The sequence below is a fragment of the Protopterus annectens genome, chromosome 14.part0, assembly GCF_019279795.1.
Source record: "Protopterus annectens isolate FY-2018-M chromosome 14.part0, PAN1.0, whole genome shotgun sequence".
Classification (NCBI taxonomy): Eukaryota; Metazoa; Chordata; order Ceratodontiformes; family Protopteridae; genus Protopterus; species Protopterus annectens.
The window spans coordinates 758,982,137-759,007,718 of NC_056748.1; the positions used below are offsets into that span (position 1 = coordinate 758,982,137).

At 37.7% G+C, this 25,582-nt stretch overlaps 1 protein-coding gene across 1 annotated transcript in view; it reads left to right on the forward strand.

The window, feature by feature from the left end:
- TLX1 (T cell leukemia homeobox 1) overlaps positions 1-8,200 on the forward strand; it is a 73,401-nt gene extending 65,201 nt beyond the window's left edge. The window contains exon 3 of the mRNA XM_044055686.1: positions 7,153-8,200. Within this exon, the coding sequence (XP_043911621.1) occupies positions 7,153-7,375 (223 nt within the window). The 3' untranslated portion in view covers positions 7,376-8,200. The remainder of the gene's footprint in view (positions 1-7,152) is intronic.
- Positions 8,201-25,582: the final 17,382 nt, after the last annotated feature.

A 25,582-nucleotide genomic window follows, 5' to 3' on the forward strand; every position in this document is an offset into this window, starting at 1 on the left:
AACACATTTACACAGCCATAAACACACTAGTATTATTATGTTCATGTGCAGACATGTATTTCTTTATTTGTCTGTCTGATCTTTAAGATTAGAATATTCTGAATAGCTATGCACTCCATCTACCCTCAAGGTGATAAAGGCATTAACTTAGAATAGGTAGAGCTACTATGAAATTTTAAAATGTCTCTCCCCATACAAGCTAATAATAGAAGGCATGCCAAATAACTTTTACTGCTCACCATGGTAACATAAAATCTGTGTAACCTGCCCAATATTTACTAGATTAGCCAGAGGCCAACATTTACCTATCAACTTCTTCCCTTCATCCATCCCCTCCCATACGTCATTGCAAGGTATGGCATTGTGTTTGGCTCAAGCATTCTTCAACTCAGTCATTATTTTCTGTCTTTTGTAAGGCTGCCCAGTAATCTACTACATTTTTGTAGAATGATACTTCCTTAATATTTCCCCTAAGCTGCACAGTTTCACTCTTTATATGGTTACCTCTTGTTCTCATATATCATTCTCTAAGGAAGCATCCTAGGGGGGTCTGTGCATTCTGTAACATGTGTAATTATTTTTTCTGTTCTACCTCTCGCCTTTTGTCAGTATTGCAGGTGAGACGTTTAACTTCCTGTTTCTTTCTGTGTTTATGTGACTTCTGATGAAGTGCGCACCATTGTGTTTCCCACTGCAGTCTCCAGGAATGCACACAATAATCTTGATGTGAATTCACTGTCTAGAATGTTTTATTACATTAAAGTGTCTCAGCAAGTTATGTAATAAATTCATGTACACACACACACACACACACACACACACACACACACACACACACACACACACACACACACACACACACACACACAGAGTCAGTATGCTGTAAAATTAGTAAATATCAATTGTTGCTGTTGTTGTGTCTTTTCAGCTTTTCCCGTTAGGGGTCACCACAGCAGAACTCTGGTCCACTAATGATTGGTAGTTGAGTTTTACATGCCGAGTTACCAGCCCTGACGCACAACCTTCAACGAAGGTACGCCTATTCATGCATGTCTCCAAGCAGAAGATGCACTAGCTGAGAATTGAACCAGACAGCGTCTTACTGCGAGCTGACAATGCTACCGCAGCACCACCACTGCGGGAAAATTAGTAAATATCAGTGAGTGTTAAAAAAATATAATTATTCACAAAAGCATCCAGCTACAGGACAGCAAACCTGTGTGCCTGCATGCCATGGATTTTACAGGGAACTCCTGACTCACACAAGCTTATTTCGTGTAAACAGATTTTTTTCTACAGTAAATCCGCTGCCTCTGTCATCTGTAATCAACACTGTTTTGTAGGTCTTCACATTGCTTTCAGGCTGCTACATGCAAAAATATATTCTTTTAAAAATGGCATGCATTTTGTGTACCTGTCATGAAATATACTCACCGTAACAATATATTGCAAAACGTGAAAGTGGATAACTGATGTTTTTATATTTGTCTGCATTTGCATATATTCCTGCATGTAAATTAAGTATCTGTTTTTCTTTTATTTTTAAATGGAGATGGGTGCTATATTTAGACACGCCTCAATCATAATAGCAACAAATAATTGCTAAAAGACCTTGCTTTGTTACAACAATAAATAATTATTAAAAGCAATTTCATATTTATTGTCACACAAAATTAATTTTAATAATATATGTTGCAATACCTGGGCCAGAAGCTGCTTTTTTAGGTCTGATATTGTGTTAGGTATTTTTCTTTCTGTCCTATTCTATACCCAAAATAGGAAACAAAATTGCAAAAGCTGAAAATCCTGAGATGGTAACTGATTTTATGTTTCTAATGTAATGCAATAGCTATAGTTTATATTCTATATGTCCGTGTTATACATACATGTAGTAGATGAAATACTATTCGGTTTCATTAAAAACAGGCTTTAAGCTGAATTTATAGACAGAGTATTTCTTGAATGGGTGGTACAGTGGGAACTGTAATATAGCATTACATGCTACAGATAATTTTCAAGCAAAAGTTTTGGAGCTATAGATTTATTACATAAACAATCTTTAGTTCAGCAAACTAAAAATGAAGTACTTGCCAAGGTGGAGATGATGATCCTGTTTAAACAAGTTTAACCTTATATCATATAACAATTGACTGTTAAAGATTTTGAACTCAAATGTGTTTGCTTATCTGTAGTTATGTGTGTACTGGCAGTGGTAGTTCACCATTAAACCTTAAGATACATTTATATTTCCATTAATGCTGTCATTTAAGTTCCACAGTTTATGCAGATTTGGGAAAAAAACTGATGTAGACAAACTGTGGTTTTGGTTTTCAGGGCTTAAGTCACCAGATTTGTAGTTTTAAAAGGAAGGTGTGTGTGTGTGTGTGTGTGTGTGTGTGTGTGTGTGTGTGTGTGTGTGTGTGTGTGTGTGTTGTCATTTATTAACTCATCATATTTTCCATTCATATTTATAGTATGACAACACAATACCCATTAATCTTCATGTGAATACAGATTCTGAGCATCAAGCTGCAGAAACAATATTGTTTGGAAAATATATTTAAAGGAACTTGGAAACCAACCTCTGTATGATTTGCATATTGTGGCATTTCAGGGAAACAGTGGCATGCGTGTAGTTTGATACCATTTACACCACTGAAACAGCTTCTGACACATTGTCATCCAAACACATTTCTCTCAATACATCCAGAGAAGACAAAGGTAATCCATACAAACAGGTCTAGCTAGCAAATGGCAGTTGTGGATGAACGTGCCTTGCAAGGATACATGCACATAATTACCTAATTACAAATATGTTATATGGGATTCTGAAAGGCTTATTTTTAATTCGCTTCAAGTTTTTCCATTGTAATTCTTATGTGTAGCATGGTTCTGCACCAGAGTATCATTAAATAATTTAGATTAAGGATTTTAGAATTCCAGCGTAAGTCCTAACTATACAGTAAACATTGACCTACTGTGCAATGTAACATGCTTGCATAGAGATACCATCTAGCATTTTAGCCTTACTTTCTTTTTTGCAATCTATTTTATTACACCAGGGCAGTAGTTGTGATGTCAATCACACTTTTGTTAATATTGTGGTATCTAGGTGTCTTCCATCAAAAATGGAAAAGTATTTTCAGTGGATGTATGAATGCTGCTAGGTGATGCTTGTTTTTCCAGTGACGAGTACATCTCACATATATATATATAGGTTGTCATGATCTTCTGACTAAGCGTTGCATGCATTATAGGTATTAGCCAACTGTAATCAAGAGGATTTTTTCTGTATAGGTATGTAGCTTTAGTAGTGATGCTATATAATTCTGCTTTTCAGAATCAGAGAGCTGTAGTCCTATGAATTCATGTGGGTGGTTTGGGGAAATTAGACATATGTATATGGAAACATAGATAATTACCTTTTGTTGTGAATATGTATTTCTATGGGACATACAGTGAGCATCCACTATATCTATAAACCCGTGCACTCTTTAAAGCACAGGACAACTGCAACAGGCTGGGCATGCCCAGCTCTTCAAGTGTTAATTTATTAAGGCAAAATCATATGCCCAGCGTTGGGGGTGGGAGTGGGAGGTCTGCAAAGAGTTAACTTTGAGGTGGCAGTGGATAAGTAAGATAGAACCCAACTATATAAAGTATGTCTTTCATTCTCAAGCGCATGTTGGTCATTTCATTATGTTCAAATTAATTTCCAGTTTGATTCAGAACTTAATCAATGTTTCTGCCCTAATTCTGTAAATCTTCAAAGAAAACTTCCATAACAGGTGGTTATAATTGTACATTAATGATATTTAAGGAATTTATTTAAAGAACATAACAATTAGATATGACAGACATTGACATTGCATCCATCCACCCACAAACCCTTTTTCCTATTATTGCACATGGGGTCAGGGTGTCACTTCAATAGTGACAATTATCTAGACCCAAACTTTACAGTGCTGGGTGGCCAGCCCTGCCATGGTTGTTCTTCCACAACAGACACTTACAAGCACACTGACACTTACAGCCAGTTTAGTATGTCCAATCCACCTACAGCATATCTTTGCAATGTGGGAGGAAACCAGGGCATGCTGAGGAAACCCACCTGAACACGCGGTGGACATGTAGACTCCACACAGAAGGCACCCCTACCAAGATATATGTACGTGTGTGTGTGTGTTTGTGTGTGTGAGTGTGTGTGTGTGTGTGTGTGTGTGTGTGTGTGTGTGTGTGTGTGTGTGTATATATAGATATATATATATATATATATATATATATATATATATATATATATATGTATGAATTTTATTTAAGTTTGTAGAATGGCACTAATGTTGATGTGCATAATCAAAATTACGCATGCCGACACACTTTGATGACCATGATGCGATTACAAATTTGGAGAGTAAGAAAACTTATATTACTGTAAATCTTTCCACATAAGGAATAATTCTGGTGGAGTTTTTAACCCATTAGAAAATTGAATGGCACCGTCATGAAGCAACATAGCTAGTGTGAACAAATATTTTTCATTCCTTATACCTCCTTACTGTCCCTTCTTCACTCACTTCATTACTGCTATCTAATTCTCTTCCCAGACTTTATAAATATACCAAAAGCTTGTTTTTTCCCCTCACGTCATATTTCAATTCTTCTTTGTCATAGCCTGCCTTAGGCATAGGCCAACTAGGCGGCCGCCTAGGGTGCCGGTCTCACAGGGGCACTTTTCCATTATTTATTTATTTTTTATAGTAAAGAAGTGATTTCTTTAGAATATGTGGAATGAATACTGGACAAAATGAAGATTAAGACAAACTGTGAGAAAAATGAAGAAAAAAGTAATCTGCATAGTGTAGGTAGAACAGGATTGGGGTACCAGGTGGTGTGGGAGGGCATTGTGGGGCCCTTTTGGCTAGGGCAGCAGTTGACCTAAGGCTGGTCCTGCTCTTAGTATTAGACTAATATACTTTTAATTTCTCTACAAACTGTCAAAATTTCTCTAAATATATACCTTGAATTGATTCTTAACCAGTGTTTGATATTGTGTCTAATTTGTTATAATTATTTAAACTGTAGATGTTTTTGTTTTATTTTTGAAGATTGCAAAATTATTGTTCTTAAAATGTTTTGTAATAATTTGGAGCTTGTCTCCCCATGCCTCTGCTGAAGATGGGCTTCTACCCAGTCAGACTTTCCTGGTAATCAAATGTTAATAAATAAATATTGGGATCTTTCTCTCAGAATATGAAGAAGAGGGACTATCATAGCATTACTTCATATTCTCACATGCAATGTCCAAGGAGTACAGAACAAATACTAAATATAAGGATGTTAGACGTGTATCTAACTTGTATAGCTTTTGGTACACAGATTAGAAAAAGGAGATACATGGTCCAATGAAAAGAGTCTTATAAAAGGTATAGAAATAATGAACTACCTGAATTTGAAAGAAAAAAATATGTAATGGATAGCCACCAAACAAATTATGTTATATGAACATTTATATTATTTTACTCACTTTTGCATTAAACATATACAAAAACATTCAAGCATTACAGTATTGTTTTTTAAACACCTTTATTGAATTATCACTTGTGACATAGGCAAATTTACATTAATACAAAAGTAATCAAACTGTATTAGATTAACATTAACAGGTATTATACTTAACACATATATTGCTGTATATCTTAACTTATTCAATGTTACATAAATTATTCAGCTCCCGTCCCCTTTTTTAAATAAGAAACATCTTTATTAAACCATCACTTACGACATAAGAAATCATAAGTGAAAACAAACCACACTGACACAATCGTAGTTGCAAGCATTTTACCATACAAACCGTACTGACACACTCCCAGTTGCAAACATTATACATCACTTAAAATCTACCCAATCATTTTCAGTCAAACATTACATAGTTCATTTAAGTCATGCCTTCTTTTACCTCATTCCTCACCTGTATGTATTGTTCCCACAATTTCCATTTTCCCTATGTAGTTTTCTCCTTCCCTTTTCGATTGATCGACAACTTCTTATTATGCTGCTGATTTTAAGCATCAGTACAAAACGTCATTCTGCTGTTTTAATAGATTGAACTGCTGTTCAAAGTATATTTAATATCTGTTTACCATTAGATCTCATCTTACTAATGCAATGTATTATTTCCATTTGTAACTTCAAATGACGTAACAGTGAAGCATGAAAGTGAAGTATGCCGAAAATAAAAGAAACAAATAATGATGTCACATCCAAGAAAAACGTCAGCTGTGCTGAAGTACGCGACTCTTAATATATGCACGTCAATAAATGATACCTTCAAAACTCAGTCTGCCTGTTCTATATGAATGTACTGAATATGTATATGGTGCAGATAACTTTGAATTCTTCTGAACGTAAAAGTTTCATACTCCCAGATTGTCTTGCTCTACAATTGCGGTGCGAGCATACTTAGACACGCACACACACACACTGAAATGATATTTAAATAGAAATGTGGAGCTACTGTTTAGTGATTGCTGAAAATTGGTGCATCCCAACAAAACACATAAAGACTGCTGCTAGCTTTTCCACAAGAGAAATGTATAGTAACTCACTCAGAAAGTGTCATGTATTACAACTTAATGGACAGGTGTATGAAACGAGCTAACAGTGTAATTTGTTTCTGCAGAAATATTGTGCTGAATCTTAATGATTCATGAAGTTATTGCGTGTTTGATATGGGTTTAGTGCTTTTTTTGCACGAGTTTTTGTGGAATGAGTCCAGTGTTACAATGTTTATTTTTCCAGTTTAATATCCCCTGATTCAGAAGTACAACAGAGAACACACTATGTATTACATATGTGTTGTATAATAATTGTACATCAAATCATCCTTCCAATCAAATTTTAGATCAAACCATCTGTTTTACAAGTGCAGTTGACAAGTACAACATAAGAAACACGCGGTATTAATTTGCAAGGATCTCTCTCTCTCTAACACACACACACACACACACACACACACACACTACCACATAAATAAAGCTAGAATGCATTCCAGGAAAAAGTCAAGTTGATATATATTTGCATTGTCAGAACATTTGCCCATGCACGATGTTTAATGAGGTAAGGATTAACTGTTATCCCTTTTCAATCATTTAGGCGACAAACAGCAGAGGAGAGAGAAGCAGAAAGGCAACAGGCCAACAGAATCCTCATGCAGCTTCAGCAGGAAGCTTTTCAGAAAACACTTAACCAACCTCTTCAGCCTGATCCCATATGTTTGCACAACTCATCGCTGTTTGCCTTGCAGAACCTCCAGCCTTGGTCGGATGACTCCGGCAAGATAACCAGTGTCACAGCCATAGCTTCATCCTGTGAATAGGGTTTCCTTCCATGCTTGATCACGGTTCTCTTCTGGGCTGCGATGGGAGCAGCAAGAAAGCGCCACACTCTTTTAGCAGCGTCAACAACAACTTCTTTTTACAAAATATAGTCTATGGATTGTATCGCTGCATTTTGTTTAAAATATGACCTTGATGACTGTAACAGCAATATGAGAAGAAAAAAGACACAAACACTCGCCTATGGGATTTACCCTACAGTATCAACTAATTTACATTTTTATAATATGAAAACACTATATGATATCATTGATCCTCGTAAAGAAAGAGAAGACGAAAAATAAGATATGCCTGTGTTATTTTCTCTACGTAATCCAGCACTCTCTCTCTTCTGTGAACAAGCCTCTAAGACAAGTACAGTTTTAAAACCTCAGATATGCACAACACAGAAGTAAGAACAACTATGTGGGCCCGTTAGGAAAAACAGCATTCCAGTCACTTATTTTCAGAAATATAGAATAATACCGCCATAATTTACCAGTGGTTTACAACTTTGATTTAGTGGCAACATGGCTCCTCTCTATCCTGATGTTTCTAGCCCTATGCAAAAAGGGTAATTGTAATACCAGTATTTGTTCATTTATTTATTTTTTATTAATTCGTTAATTCATAGGCTCATTCATTTTCAGTTACACCCTGCCACTCTTTTCCTATTCAGAATCGTGAAATGTTGCCTTTCCCAAGCAACGGGGGTAAAGAAGAGTTGGACATCAAAATTAGAAGGGGCGGCAATTCATGCTGCATTGAGAAATGGCATATTAAATATTCTGGGTTTGGTCCTCTGGAGTCTTAAGGAGCAGTTTATTATCAGCTGTGTTCGCCTGTGTCTGAAAAACAAACATGGTATATCAGAAGCACAGTGTATTTGCGTGTGTCTGTTTGTTTTGTATCAGAAGCTAACATTACAGTTCTAGTTTATGAACTTTTGTTACAAATATTTTTTTGCTGTATGGAAAATCAACAGATATAAAGTCAATCACATTGCATATTACATGCTTGAGATCTAGGGTGTTGTAAGGACTGCTGTCCATGTAAAAGAGTCAACTGCATTGTAAATTTAATGTAAGGAGTCAGCTCAAGCACTCATTGGGAGAGAGACTATCGCTCTTATTTCAGAAGTTGAATGAAATGGTATTGAGATACGTGTTCCTTTTATTAACTGCGTTTTTTTCCCCTGCTAACATTTTCGGACCTCATAGCAAGCTCACCCAAGTGGGTTCAACTTTTTCGTTGGTTTTAGTCGTTGTCAGTATTTGGAGTTTGGAAAAATACAAAGGTATTTGCCATATGCACTGCGCCTTCAGTCCACACTCATAGCACAGGCTCTTAACTTAATAATAATGCCCAGCACATTCACTAGATCTATATTTTTGTTCAGTTTAAATACAGATTTTGGAAAGATGTCTGCACTTATGGGTCATTATGCCTTTTAATTTTTAAAAGACTGTGCAATTTGTTTGCAAAAGGAACAGAAGAATGTCAGAATGTGGCATCTAAATCATTATGTTCAAACAATTGCCTCGATGTCATTGTGCAACTTTAAGATGGATTTACACTGGTCCACTTTAAACTTAGATGTCAGCCTTTTTAAGTTTTGATTGGCCAAGAGAGGGCATCAGACTATTTTGTGTTCTTAAAATGCACTCCAAAGAACCTCTATGCAAAGCGAATTTTATCAAAACGTTTGGAGTGAAGTATTATGTTCGATAATAATACATATACATATATATATTTATTTGTAAATGTAAATGTGTTTGATATCAACTGTATCATTGAATTATTTCTTATGGAAACAGTATAGCATTTATTACACATCTAGATTCACTTTTTTGAGTCTGCATATTTTAGATATGTTAATCCATGAGGTAAGCAATTGTTAAAAAAGGTGGTCTTCCCCGTCAAACTTGTTTTCAAAAAGTTTTGTTTAAAGCACACTTCACTATTGCTAAAAGGTAACAATACTGAGTAGCAACTAATATACACATTTTGCTTTGTTGTCATTCATTAAATGTAAATAGGAAATAAATTTTTATTTGAATTTTTATAAAAGACTTTTTAAAATTCGTAGCATACTTTAGTCCCTTGTTGAAATAAACAAGACACATGCACTTCTGGAAACGATTCAGTTTTGTGAAATTCTGTATCAGAAAAATCAAGCAAAGATAACGCAGAAGTACACATTTTTTTTCTCAGAAGGATGCGATGGATTCATAATATTATTATCATCATCATCTTCATTATTATATTTATGTATCTGCAAGCAGATAGATGCATGTAGAAAGACAATAAGACGGACAGCCATACACGTTGATATATGCTAGGATTTTACCCCAGGTCGCAATTCAGTAATATGGATGGCTGAAACTTACATTTTTGCCCCCTGCTGAGTATATTTCTGATTAAAACATGTATTCTTGCACAACTATGTAAACCGGGAAGTTACAAAGGAAAACTGTAAATAGTTATTGTTTTCCGCGACACGTCACCTTGTGTTTGGCAGATAGAAACGGAAAAGCTACCACATTAACTTGATGGTATATGTAATTTTTAAATGACAATCAGATGGTGGGGATAGGGCTCAATCAAGTCATGATCTGTGCTCCCAGCTCCTGGCTCAGATTTTTTTAAATAAGAAGCTGTGCCAGAGAAAAGAGAAAAGGGACATCAGAACAGGGAAAGTGTGTGTTTGTTTGTCCGGTTGTCAGCAAGTGTCCCTGAGTGTATGTATGCCAGTGTTTCCAAATGCGTGTATGCGACTGTACCTGAGTGCATATGTATATGCGAGTGTGTGTGAGCGGGTGTATGTGAGTATGCGCCAGTGCGTCTATACGAGTGTACGAGTATGTATATATTACTGCAGGCGAGTGCGTGTATATTTGTGTGTGCCTGAGTGCGCATATGCGAATGTATGATTGCATGTATATCCTGTGCGGGAGTGTATGTGTATATATGAGTGTAAGCGAGTGCCTGTACCTGCCGGTATCTGTGAGTAGGTGTGGGCATACATGAGTGTGTAGGAGGTTCAGAAAATCAGACTCCTGCATAAGTGAGGCTGCTCCAGAGAACATTATTATTTTTTTTAATTTTAAGCATGCATACCTCTCAACTGTACATATTTTTGCAGAATGTCCAGATTTTTATTTCAATTTGTTTGCCTATTCTCTTCATACAATTTGTGGTTTTCTGACAATCGGGATTGAAATCCCTAAATAACTGCATGCATTTGAGTTTCAGACCTCATTTCCTTGGGAAAAAGCAGGCTAACACAAATCCTGTTATTCTAGCAACTTTTTTAAATTTATAAGAACAACATTTAAAATCTGTCTCTACTTCTGGCACTTTGTCCCGCCATTATTTTAGGCTTTAACCAAATTTCTTGTGCTAAGAGGATGAAAGGTATTCACAGCTATTAGGGAAAAATAATTGTCCATTTTATTTCAACAGATATTACTTTTTTCAGTTAAAAGAAAAGCTGACACTGTAAAACTCAGCAAATATTACTCAACAAATGTATTTGTTTTATTTGTCTTTGTTTACTGGGAAAGACCAACTAGTTAATATCCATTTTCAGTGGAGGACGGGGGAAAAAGCTCGGCTCTATTTGCTTACATTGCATTATTCCAATTTCTAGTTATTTATTTATTATTTATTTATTGACATTTGTTAACCGGGTTTGTCCAACTGGGCTTGTGGCCCATTTTCAGTGGAGACTCGAGGAGAAAAGCTCCAATAATACATTTTAAAACAAGTACAATTTTAAACAATATTGATATATAACAGAGTTATATTTTTATTTACATTTATACACAAACAGTAGTTATTTATACATTCTAAGATTTTACAGAAGTGGGAGTTACTAAAGAGAAATCCCATGTGCAGCTTAGAGGATTGTACAGGCAGCAGTTAGATATAAAAATTGCATGTTAATTTCAGTGAGAGGATGAGAGCATGTAATTGGAGAATATTGTGCAGTGAATAAACACAAGGTCTTAACCTTGTGATGAATATGTGCAGGACCAGGACTGGTTAAAATGCTGTTTAAGCAGTGGTTTCAAACTACTGAGTTTGTTGGAGAATTTTATTTGTGTGGGGATACTATTCTAGAGTTTAGCAACATGTTGGAAGTAGTGTCTCCTGCAACATTATTTGACTTATTTGTAAGTAATAAGAATTTGTTATTAGAACAGAGGTCCCTTGCTGGACAGTAGGGTAGTAATAAGTTTTGTAGTGCAGGGCATTATTCTGGATGATGAATGAGTTTGTGTGCTGTAGTTAGTTGTAAGTATGTTAGGTAGTTGTGCAGTTCAAGTCAGTTTAATTGCTATGACAATGGTGGGTCCTGTGAGGGAGATTGGTGGCAAATTTATCTATTTTACTGAAGTAGGAGCCATTTCTGTGCAAATTCATCCTATCAGGAAACCAGGTCTTTTTATTGTTAAGCAGTGACTTCAAATGATTATAATATGCCAGTGCATGGGAGGTGTGGTGGTTTTTACCACAAAGAAACAATATTTTGGAGTGTTTGGTGCTGCTCAGGCAATACACTTTTATCTGAATAATTGTCAATAAATAGTTTGCTACATTTCAAAGACTATTACTCATAATTCTTAGCTAGTAAAAGTTACTCACATTTTTTTTATTTAAATGTATCTTTGCCTATGTCTTAAGTGATAATTCAGTGAAGGCGTTTGCCACCACAGCAGGCTGGTAATTTGCCTCAGATGCCGGTGAGAGGCTCTGCTATGGCCAAGCTGGTTACTCAGACCACTATCCTTTTTCCATGGATCCCTCTGTGTGGCAAATACAGCCACTATACAGTGGAGGAATAGCGACATCCTCTGCAGCTACTGGGCTCCCCTTAGTGGGCAAGGCAGAACCACTTTTGTTGGTGTGCAAGAAGGGGTAGAGAAAGTGCCCCTGCTTAACCAGAATGTTGTGCCTCTGAGGAAGCTAGTGGTGCCATTAAAATGTGTTTGCCTTAATTTTCCTGCCAAAAAGAAACAGAAAACTAAATTTATAGCTTCTCCTGCTCCGGTTTCTCTGGACAGGAGTCATTTATTAAGTCCAGCTGAGGGTATTGTACAGGCTATTCACCTTTCTTATCAGGTGGCTTCTGGTAAAAGAAAAAGTGATTCCTCTTTTCCTAAAAAGATTCAAGAAATTAAATCCAGGGAGAAATGTGATAGAACATTTTTCCATCAGAATTCTGATCCAGACTCAGTGGAGAGCATGTCACCTGAATCTCCTTATCAATGATTCTCTCTCTCCCAGACTATTTCCAGAATGTGCAAGTGTATTCTGCGGGAGAACATAGAGGTTTCTCAGTCCCCCAGAAAATACCATCAACAGTTACAGAAGGAATTTCAAAAACCTTTACCCATTTCCCCAGTTATGTCAGCTCTGGAGGAAGTGTGTGTCACTTTCTGCAATTTTCCTGATACTCAGCCTACTGCCCATGAAAAGGCAAATAGAATGTATAAAGTTCCTCATTCTTTTAAGTTTTTATATACTCTTCCCAAACATGACCCAGCAGCTATAGCTTTAGTTAATCTAGCTGCTGCCAAACATTTTAATCCTTCTCCTTTTGGTAAGATGGTAATATAATGTTTAAGTTTGGGGGAAGTGTTTGTTTCTGGAACTTTAATTTTTATAATTTTGAGTTGTCAGGCTCATATGTTAAAGTTTATTGTGACTAACTGTGAAAATATGATGAATGTTTAATCTTCACTTCCTCCCTGTGAGGAAAAATCTGCTTTGTGTGGTTCGGTTTCTTTTATTTTTCAGGTCACTAGCCATTTAAAGTGTGTTTATAACTATAGATACTACATCCAGTGAGGTTGCCACTGGTACTGTGTTGAGGAGGTTTGCCCGGCTTCATTCTCAGAGTCTCCTAGTGGATGTAAAAATGAGCTTTTAAATTCACCTGTGGATAGACATGTTGGTGCCACTGCTGCAAAAGTTATCAAAAATATGATGAGAGGGTTAAGCTGATATACAAGGAATTTCTCAGATTTTTTTTATCCTTCTTGTCTAAATTATCCAAAGGTTATTTTGCTCTCTTGTCCAACTGTGGCAAGAAACAAAACAAACAGTCTCAGCAATATGCTGGTAAGCAGACATTAAAAACAATGGTGGGGAGGTTCCCTAAAAGAAAGCAGAACCCCTCCAGAACAAAGAACAGTCAAAAAAAGTCAGAATGAGTATGTAAGGAGCCTTGTCCCAACTCCCAACCTGGCAGTCTCTTATCTGTTCCAGAAAGTCATAATCTCCATTTCTCTCTCTTTGGCAATTTCAGACAAATGAGTTCTGAGACTGGCTCAGTGGGAAGAGATCCCTTCTTTGCAGGGAATTATTCCACATCCCCAGATCAAACCCCCCTGTCCCCCCTATCCTACAGCACATGCTTTATTGGGAGGGGGGTACTAGAAATAGGTTTTTTTCCCAGTAGGGAAGAGGCTTTCATTCAAAAATTTTTTTGATGCACAAAAAAAAATGCTTGGAGATCAGTTATGGACCTTTTTCTTAAATCAGTTTGTGACAGTACCCAAGTTGACGATCCTTTCACAAAACCGTCTCTTACCCTTTCTTCCCCATTTGAGATTTTTTGGTAACCTTAGATTTAAAAGATGCCTATCATCACATGCCTATCAATTAAGGCTTCAGATGTTTCTTAAGGTTTTATGGATCTGGATCACATTATCCATTCTTTGCCTTACCCTTTGGGCTATCCACTGTCCCAAGAGCGTTCACAAAGTGTCGAGCTCCAGTTATAGCACATTACAAACTACACGGTATCCACATTTTTCCATATTTAGATGTCTTACTTATCTATGCAGACTCTTTTTTCAATGTGTCAGGAATCTTTCTGTTTGGTGAGAGATTACATACACAGGCTAGGATTCCAAGAGAACATTCCACAGGAAAAAATATAGCTACATTTAGATCTATTCCAGAGTTTTTCCCCTGATCCCTTTGGTGTTACACATACAGCCACTATAGATTGGGGGTTAACAATGTCTTCTCTGACTGTTGGGGTCCCCTTAATGGGGAAGTGAGGGGATGCCTGAGGATTGTGAGTCTCATGGCATTATGATTCCCACGATACCCCTTGCAAGACTACAGTGAGAAAGGTACTGTGGTATCTGAAGTCTATTTGGTCCCAGCACCAATACCTGTTATCTTTTCAGAGTCCAGATCTGGGACATGTGAGAAGAGAAATCACTTGGTGGAGACATCAAGTACCCTGAATCCAGGTCTCTCCCTTTCCCCTCCTTCTCCAAAGCAGTCAGTCCCCACAGTTACCTTGCACTGTGCTAGGGGGGTACAAGTTCAAGGTATCTGAAACACCAAACACAGCCACAAGCACATGAATGTAAAGGAGATGTTTGCCCTTATCAAGGCACTCAGCTTTCCAAATCACCTTTGGTCCCTAGGACCACTTCATGTTGTCACGGACAATGCCACAGTGATATGGTACGTAAAAAGGGGAGGAAGAACCAGGTCTTACCTCCTTTGCAGACTAGATATGTTATCATGAGATCTAATTTTACAGCAGAATCTCACTCTACTTTCTGCTTTCTGTCAGTGCAAAATTGTGTGGCAGGCAAGCTGGGTAGGACAAAGGCAGACCTTCATGAATGGAAACTAGATTAGGGTCTTACAAGATGTGATCCATTTGTGGGGGGTTCAAGTAGACCTCTTTGCCTTCCCAAAAGCAAATCAGCTGGCAAAATTCTGCTCCAAGTCTTCATGCAAGAAAGCCTGGAAGACAGATGCTTTTTCCTTTCCTTGGACAGGAATATTCATAATTCTTGTCCTGTCCTACCTTTTCTGATGTACACAGTAGTTCTTAAGATTCACAAGGAATCCCCCAAGATCTTTGTGGTGACTGCCTTCTGGCTCAGGCAACAGTGTTTATCCCTTCTTTTGGAATTGGCCAGGGGCAATTACCACAAGTTTCCTCACAGATCGGATCTAGTCAGACAAGAACAGAGATGAAAGAGGTATTTGGGGAACATATTTTTGCAGATTGTAATGAGCTGGCACTAGCAGACTTTAAAACATTCCCTGCAGAGTACTCTATCAGAAATACTGGTGAACAAATTGGTGTAACTAAGGAAATTATTTTTTTTAATCTGTGATACAGAATCAGAATTGCCTGGACATAGTAAGGCCCTGCTGAGTTTAATTTTGGTGGCTGCCAAAAATAATTTACTAGAAAATGGAAAGCAAAGTCTAAACCAGCTGTACTAAAAGTAATAAATATAGTAACAGAGAAAAATAACTGGAAGTGGGAGCATTAGAAAAGGGTAGGAACAAATTACATTGGGAAACATGCAGAATAATGTTTTGAAGGAGGAATGAGGTTTAATGGAAGGCAGGAATTTAATGTGTTTTGTAATATTTGACTGACAATGACTTGATAGATTATAAGTTTTGTAATGTCTGCAACTGAAAACATGTCAATATGGTTTGTTTTCATTTATATAAAGGTATGATTGCCTATAATTTAATAAAGATGTTTCTTGTTAAAAAATACATTTTATGCTTCCCAAACCCAAACAACTTTAACTGACTGCCTGGATCTTAGGGTCTTAGTACCATTTAGGCACTTGTCTACTGAGGATGTGCAGGAGGTACTAATGGGGGCAAGAAAGCCCTCTACTAGAAAATCATAAATTAACAAATGGAAAATGTTTTTTAGTTGGTGCCAAAAACATAACTTGAACCCATTCAGAGCAGTGTTTCACTTGTTTTACAATATTTGTGTGAGTTGCTTTTCTATTTGCTGGTCTTACTCCTCTATCAAGGTTGATTTGTTTACCATTTCAATATGTCTGCCCACTTTTTCATGGCATTCCCATGTCAACATATCTTTAAAGGGGTTTTGCATAAGAGACCTCCAAGAAAATCAGTGGGTCCTCTTTGGAACAGTAATTTTGTGTTAGAGAAGCTAACACATGCTCAGTTGGAACCACCTCATATGGCTGACTAGAGGTTTTTTAAGATGAAAAAGAGTTTTAATCCTGACCTATTCAAGAAGAATATCTAAGTTGTAAACTCTTACAGTAGGTAAATCATATTTCATTTTCCAGAGGACAGAGTTTCCTTTGTAACTAATCCTTATTTATGCATAAAATGGCATTCAAATTTACTTATTTATTAATTTTATTTATTTATTGCATTTGTTGACTGGGAAAGTCCACTAGGCCAAGAAGAGTCCATTTTCAGTGGAGGCCCGGGGAGAAAAGACTTAAAGCCAAGCTATCCATATCCCTGTGTTATTCCCTGAGCCTCAACATGAGGGAGGAAGGATATTTCATACCTTGGATGTTGACAGACAGTTCAGGTACTATTTTGACATTACAACATTTTTCAGAACTTCCACTCAGTTGTTCAATTCTTGTTAAGGTAAGGAGAAGGGGCAACCTGTGTCAAAGCAGACTATTTCCAAATAGATATCTTGGGCTATTACCTTTGTAATTCCCACCATAATAAAACTGTTCCAGACAGGGCCAAGCCATATTCTGTCACACCTTGGTTTCATCTATGGCTTTTTGGGAAGGATTGAATTATAGAAGTATTCTAGAAGCAGCAGCTTCATCCACTGTACATACTTTTACAAATCACAACAAGACAGATTCTTTCTTCAGGTCTAGATCAAGTTTTGCTAGGGCCATTCTCCAGGGCTTCCTGGACCTTTCTTCTTCAGCCTCCCAGTTGTTCTAAGCTATGGTAATCTACCCATACAGCTTAGACTATCACAGCAATGATCAATATGAAGAACATAGTACAGTTGTGTCAATAAATTTGCCATGGCAGTAGATGTTCAAATGATCACTGCTGTAGTAGCCATTCCCTCCATCCACCACCACCCCCTGTTTTTGGTATGTTTTTTATCCCAGTGTATAGGCATTTGATTTTTTTTTGTTATTCATAACAATGTCTCCTCAGGGCTCAGCCTCCCTCTCTAAGTTGGCATGAAAGTTCTGAAGGTCTCGGTGCCCAAACCTGTCTTTTTAGTCAGCTCAGCTCAAGCTAATGGTTTAGGTGAGTGAAAGGTTCCCTGAAGCTTTGCAGGATATACAATGTATAGCTTAGGCTACTGCAGCAGGGATCATAAATTTGCTTATACAACTGTACTTTCCTACAACCCAGAATGATTTTATGCAAATTTGCATTTTATTTCTATATTGTTTTCTACAGTTGGACTGAACACTCATAATATAGATTTAAGTAGCAAAGTCTGTGGCCGTACCTTTGTGTGTGTGTTCTTTTAATCAAACTCAGAAACCAACATTTATTGTCCTCAACACACTAGGGCATACCAGAGGAAGCAAAAGCGTGAACTCTGGTTTTAGTCTCTTTCTGACTGTAGTACTGACAGCTCAATGTATCATTTTTATTCTGAATTTTGAAATTGCCAACCTGTCTTCACTATATCCACTTTCACAATATAAAGTGTACATTAGGCTATCTGGACTATGGCCAGAAACAGACTGAAGCCATTGAGTCCATGCCATATAACAATTACAATTGTTCACCACTGTGCAGGTTACGTTTTGCAATGCCCAAATAACATTCAGACATCAGAGTTTAATGTTGCCTGTTAAAACTTCTGTCCTCCTTTCATTTACTCATTCAAGTTTTTAGCACACAGGCAGTCTTTCTGAATGGTATACTCAAATACCAGGCATTTAGGTGAAAGTACGTGTCCCATTCACACTGGAATGGAGTGATGAGAGACAGTAGTTTCATTTATAATTTTACTATGAAATTTATATGGAATTATTCTTAATGCAACAACAGTTATCCGCATATGCGGCTATTTAACACTTATCATATTTGTACATCTTTTATCATAGTTAACATTAGAAGAAAAAAATAAAAAATGCTCTTTTCAGGTCAGTACATGCCCCTCTGGACCACTACCCCTCCCCCAGCCTTCAGCATATTCTGGCACCTTTGGAGACCCAGCTACAATGTAAATAATTGCACCCCAAAGTCTTTTTCTTGAAATGCACACTATATCTTTTATCATCTAATGGGAGAAAGTGCATTGTCTAGTGTTAGTGACTACCATTCTTGTTAGGTTCAGGATATGAAACGTTTGTGCAATAAACAAACATACCCTAATCATTAAAATTATTTGCATTTTAAAGAAACATTGTGGAGAATCATGCAGGGAATAAATGTATAAACAATTCGGCTATTGCAACATTGTAAACTACCTAGAGTGTACAGTAGAGTACAAAATGCATTTCCCAGAAAATATTTGACTCAGTTACAATTATGGACATTATGGACTTCAGCATGACACTTAACACATTTTAACGTAACAATGTCTGTTATAAATGAGGCTGTCCCACACACTTGGGTGCCTGTGTATATGTATATGCAGATAGAGATGCAGGTATTACAAAACACATTGCTATCACTTGCATGAATAGAATTTAGTCTGCTTTTTTGATGCTGCTTTACGCGCTTTAGTCAACCAACCAATATCTAACTGTCTCGGTTGCATTTTCCCTGGGATTTAGTCACAGTTGCTTGCTTTCCAAGCAGACTCCACAAAAACACCAAGTCACTGATTCAGAACTAGAATTCAGACTTGCGTGTAACATCCCTGACCAAATCTAAGTGAGTTTCTCTCACTGGAAATTAGTGTTTAGTGGTTTATGGTTACAACAGGTATCTCAACAATCAACTGTTCAGATTTTCAGCTTATATCTTTGGTCTGTTGCTCATAAAATCTATGTTTTTTTGGTAAATCACTGGTGACTGAAGTCACTAAACAGTGACACACATTTGGGTTTCAGACTTCACATCCTTCAGAAAAATGCATGCTAAAATTCTAGCAACTTTCTAAGTTTATAAGAGCAATATTTAAAATCTGTAACTAGTTTTGGGACTTTGTCCCCCATTAAATTATGCTATGTCCAGATTTCTTGCAACTTAGATGTTGAGGTATTATAGGCATTTCTAACCTTTTGCCCTGACCTTTTTTGTTAGTTTTGCTGCTTCTACATTATTATCTTACAACTAATGTGAAATTGTGTTTGGAGAATGAATTCATAAATTCACATGCATGTAATCCTGAATTGAATAGAATTTTGTCAACTATCACTGAAAAGCAGAACTGTGCCTTTATTAGCATCACAGCAAACTGGTTACCTTAGCATGAAGAAAATCTATATAATATCATGGTTACCTATTACAACTGCGAAACTGCAGTTGTGTGAATACGGAAACGTTGACATATATTGAGCAAACCGCAAAAACACCGAACATCCTGAAGTGTGAAATTCGAAATGTCGAATCGTCATAGTTGGCCCCTCTCCGGTATAGCTCCTTAAGGTAAGTGTGCAATAGTTACGGACCTTAGGGTTAGGGTGCGGGAGTGCATACATAGTAATATATGTAAGCTTTAGTTTAGGGTTAGAAGTAGGGTTTTGTTAAGTGTATGTATGTGGATTATTTATTTTGTTTGGGTATAGCTCCTTAACGTAGTTGTGCAATAGTTATGGACCTTAGGATTAGGGTGCAGGTTAAGGTAAGTGCATACATAGTAATATATGTAAGCTTTAGTTTAGGGTTAGAGGTAGGGTTTTGTTATTGTTGTGTATGTGGATTATTTATTTTGTTTGGGTAGGTAATACATAGCGGGCGGTGAGGTTGGCCAACTATGCCGATTCAACATTTTAAATTTTGTGGTTCAGGACGTTCAGTGTTTTCGCGGTTCACTCAATATGTGTCGACGTTTCCATATTTGCATATGTGAGGTTTTGCGGTTATAATATAGACCCAATATCACACTCTTATAAAGCTAATTTAAATGCTAATTTGTTCAAATGCTGTGCTGCAAACAGGATGAGTAAATCTTTACTAAAAATAGTTCTGATTACGTTGCTAATTATACGTCAGTTGTCAAAGTAAAGGATTAAACGCATAAGCGACTGAGTCATGAATGTGTGTGTGTGTGTGTGTGTGTGTGTGTGTGTGTGTGTGTGTGTGTGTGTGAAAGAGAAAGAGAGTTGGGAAAGAGTTAGTGACAGGATAGAGATTATCACTAAGTATGAATACTTAGTAAATTAAACTGAAGGAAAGTAAAAAAAAACATTGCTGTGGGAGGAACTGTACTATGCAGCCGCAGATAACTGATGTTTACTTCTAAATTTACTGCCTCTGCATACTTCCCTGCTTCAAGTATTCATTTTTTGTCTGTATGATGTTATTGTTTTCATAAAAAACAACTGGTAATTATGCCTATACAGAGATTTGTCCATTACATCTTCAATGTATGATATGATCGAATGGCCAAAGATATAACAGCTGCCTGCTCTTCCAAAGCCTCTGACCACCTCCCAGAGGCACCCAGGCTGCTGATGGCACAAGCTCCAGAGGGAGAAAGCCAGCAATGTGGGTGTCATAAATTTCTTGCCAAAGAAAAAAAGGGGGGGGGGCTGGGGGTCTTGATCATACCTCTGAATTTTCCAGATTTGGAAGTGGTATATTTGAACTATCCTTCATAAAAATGTGTTGTTTTCTGGTAAATCACTGGGGTTTGCGTTCACTGAATAATGATGGATCTTTATATTTTTGACTTCATAGCCTTCAGAAAATTCATCCTAATACATCTTGTTCCTCTAATAACTTTCTAAGGTCATAATATCACTATTTAAAAACTGTCCGTATTTTGTGTCTGTGTCCCCTCATTATCTTAGGCTTTGCTCAGATTTCTTGTGCTAAGAGGTTGAGAAGGTATGGCTCTGATGCACCAGGTAAATGTTAGTTATTCCTGAAGGTCCCAACCCTGTCAATACAGAAAATAACAGAAGGGGGTAGGCGGGAGGGGATACTGCAGCAGTGATTTACTGAAACATCTACTATTATGGTAAGTTTACCTACAGCTGTATTATGTTCATTCATTAAATTACTGCTGCAGTATTCTTAGTTGTGTGGGTAGATTACTAAATTTAAAAAGCCTGAGAGGATGAAACATGAGAGTCCAGGAGCCCCTAGAGAAAGGTCCTAGCAAAGCCTGTTTTAGACCTGGAAATGGAATTTCGTCTGTTGTTGTTTGAAAAGTATGTATAGAGGACCAAATAGCTGCCTCTAGAAAGCTTATAGAATTAGTCACTTTCCAAAAAGCCATACAAGCAGCCAAGACCCTGGAAAATCAGCCTTGACCCTTGTGTCAAAAGTATGCTGAGAATAAAAATAGATCGGTACAGTAATAAGTAACTACTAAGAAAAACAAAAAAAGTACCGAAGCTAACACAGCTGAAGGTAAAACAATAAATTTTAATGCACACAAAAGAGAGTAAGCGCTCTCACTGCTTCATCAGAGTCTGATAATGTCCCTAGAGTGAGTGACCAGTGTCCCATTTGACTTGCAAGTGTGCAGCATTTCTAATAAAGCAGGGTCAGAGATTGCCCTATATGCAAGACACAGGTCACCTCTGAGCAGTCTGTATGACACAGGGTATAGTGATAGTGATTTTATTGTGTCCACATATGACAGATGCTGGAGATCTTGAATTTTCTTTCTAAGAACCTTTTTGGTCTCTCCAGTTGCTGCAGGTGCCTGGAAAGGTACATGCTAAAGGAAACATTGCACTTTATTATTGGTCTGATGAGGGACAAGTACAGGGGGGGTTATAACCTCTTTTTTCTGGAGGGAATGTCCTTGCTTATGAGATGAGCAATATGAAATGCCCTTCTTACCACTGTGGAGACATGGTAATCAAAGGTAAGATTGCTGATAACCTATGTGCCCAGATCTCTCATCACTGAATGTGTGCCTGGGATATTGCTATTGATGTGGCAGTTTGAAGGAACATTGCCTTTACTGAAGGGGATGATAATGTATTTTTTTCATTTAGTTTAAGACCATGACTTTGGCACCAATCATTAGTCTGTGTAAGTCCCTCTTGCAGGATGTTGACATTGTTAGGGGATTCAATGACCACTCCCTGTATGCAGTCATCTGCATACTTTGTCATCCACAGACCTTTGTTTTTTTGCCTGGACTTCAGAGAAGTAGATTCAAAACAGTAGGGGTCCCAGAATCAATACCTGTAAGACGCCGCTGGTTATGGGTTTGCTGGAGGAGATGGAGTCCCCTATTTTAACTGTATGAGTTCTATCAGATAGCCATTTCGGATCCCACCTGACAGTATATGGGTTGATGCCCATCTGGGAGAGTTTATCAATGGTGCCTGAGTGGGGGATGGTGTCAAAGGCCTTGGCCAAGTCCAGATAGGCCACATGCACAGATTCACTCTCCTCTACAGCTTTGGTGACTGTCTCAAGGAAGTCCATCAAGTTTAACAGACACAATCTCCTCTTGACAAAGTCAGACTATGTGGGGTCAAGCATTTGGAGACTTCCTGTATCTTTGTTGATAAGGTCCATGATGATTCATTCCATGGCCTTGCAGATAAGGCTGGTCAAGCTAATAGGTCTATAGTTTCCAGGGTCTGTGGATACACTCCTTTTGTGTTAAGGGATGACGGTAGCTGTTTTTCCATTTCTCTGGGATGAAGTCAGTGCTTAGGCTGTGATTGAAAAGAGTACCCAGGGTTGTTAATTCCTGTTTTATTCCTTGTAGAACAAATCTTGGGATGTTATTTGGTCCCACTGTGGTTGTATTTTTGGCCTTGGAGAGTGTGTTTAAGACCTGCTTATTAGAGATACTAGGTGGTGGACAGGTGGTAGGGATGCATTAGGATATGTATGTTTGGGACAGGGGAGTGATGTTGCTATAGCCACAGGTTCTGTATATGTAGTACCATTAACTACTAGTTCACTGCAAATCTGGGACTTTCCTTTCAGGTTATGAATGTAACTAAAGAATGCCTTATGGCTGTCTTTAGTTCGGGAAGTTAATTTGTATTTAGCTTTGAAGGACTTCACAAGCAGTCTTACTTGCTTGTTTAAGTTCCAATTTTGAGATCTTTTCTTCCTTCTCTTAGCAATTTATTCTTCTTATTGTATAGCCTGTTGAAGGCAGATGTCCACCTGGTGGATTTGTTCCTCCTGTTGGGTAATTAAAGTCACCCAAAACCAGGGTGTTTGGTTGTATCTTGATTGACTCAAGTAGATCCAAGTAGGCTGAGTGGTTGTCCTGATTCATGGAGGAGGTCCTATAGCTGGCAATGACTGGCAATGACTTAAAGAGAGAGGTCTTACCAACAGTTACTTGCACCTGAAGTAATTCCAGGAAATCATGCTGTATAACCAATCTAGAGGTGTATTTATCTTTAATGAATAATGATGCACCACTTCCTTTGGTTCTCATACCATCATGATTTGGTGAACTAAAATAGGCTCAGACTAAATGCTGAAAAGCCACCAGTGGTCTGTAGGAGATCTCTTCTTCACAATACTTGCATGTTCGATCTCTATAACCTTTGACAGTAGTCTCTCCAATTGAGCCAGTAATACTTTGACAAATAATTTTGCATCAGCTTTGCACAGTGAAATTGAACTATAATTTTCTGTTCTACCTCTCATTCCTCTTGAGCAAATCCTATCTACTCTACAAACAGAGCTGTTCTCCCTTTCTTCAAGTTCCTTTGACTTTCTTATGATACTTCCAGGACCACACTCTCTTCCTTTCCTGTTCTAAGTCCTCTCTTCCTTTAATATCCTTTTCTCTCTCTCTCTCAATATATATATATTTACACATATGGGTCTACTTCACATAATCGACCCACACTTTGCAAAACATTTTTTGTAGAGACGAAAAGAACAAACATTTAATAAAGCGAACGTTCACATCAGTGAAAAATTCGACAGGGAAAGGAATCAGATGGAAAATGTTATGAAACTGCCCTTTTCCCTACTGTAGTGCAATCTCGTTATTGGTATATATCGTTGGGAGGAGTGGGGGTGCAGCCCCTCACCTGGGTGGATTTGACATAATGCAGTGTGTGTGTGTGGTGTTCATAAGGTGGTTCCTTTCCCTGTGGTATGTTTTGCTGATTTGAGTGTTCGCTTTATTCAACATTCGCTCTTTTCATCTCTACGAAAAGAGTTTCAGCAAAGTGTGGCTCAATTATGTAACATAGACCCATATGTATAGCTATTTATCTATCTATATCTATATCTCTATCTATCTATCTATCTATCTATCTATATATATATATATATATATATATATATACACACACGTACATATATAAATATATATACATATATATATATCTATAGATATATATTGAAAAATGTATACATACTCAACTACTGTCCTATCTCATAGGTAGGTACTAGGCTATCTGCCCAAAGGCATTTATAAGCCTAGCTAGAATGTGTTGGCTTTCGCCGCCCCCTTAGATTAGTTCCCTGTGCCTCTGCCCAGCAGAGCCACTGAAGTGATCCCCGGGGTAAACTTTCTGTTTCCCATCCACTCATCAAGGTTTCTCTTGAAGAGTGCTAGTGAGGAGCTCTGCCTAATGTAGACTGGAATCTTGTTCCAAAGCATGGGAAGTCTCTGGGACAGGAATCTATCCCTCCAGCACATCCTATTTATTGGTGTGGTGAGGTTTAGATCCCCAGAGCGTATGGCTTGAGGGGATAAGGTTTTCTTTAGGTGGAGCATGTCCATCAATTCTGGGTTGGACACAGCCTTGTATGTTGGGCAGAGATCACCTCTGAGCAGGTGGTATGCAACTGAGTACAGCTGGAGTTTCTTCAGTTGAGCTGCATAGGGCATCTGTTTGAGGCCAGTGATCCCCTTAGTGAGGTACTTCTGTAGTCTTTCCAGCTGTTGCAGGTGTCTTGTAAGGTACATCCCAAATGGGACGTTATACTCTATGATGGGTCTGATGAGTGATGAGTAGAGGGGCACAATGACCTCTTTTGATCTGGATGCAGACCCTTTTGTGATTAGGTGGGCCACATAGAAGGATTTTCTAACCACTTTGGCAATGTGCTTATCAAAGGAGAGATTACTATCTACTTGAGTCCCCAGATCCCTTATTACGTTTTCCGTATTTAGGGGACTACCACCTTTGTGGTAGTTTGTGGGTACTTTGTTATTTCCAAAGGGAATAACCATGCACTTTTTGGCAATTATCTTGAGGTCATGATTTTGACACCAGGTATCTGTCTCAGTAAGACCCATTTGGAGGATGTCTGTGTCAGCCTGTGAGTCAATTATAGCCCCTAGTTTGCAGTCATCT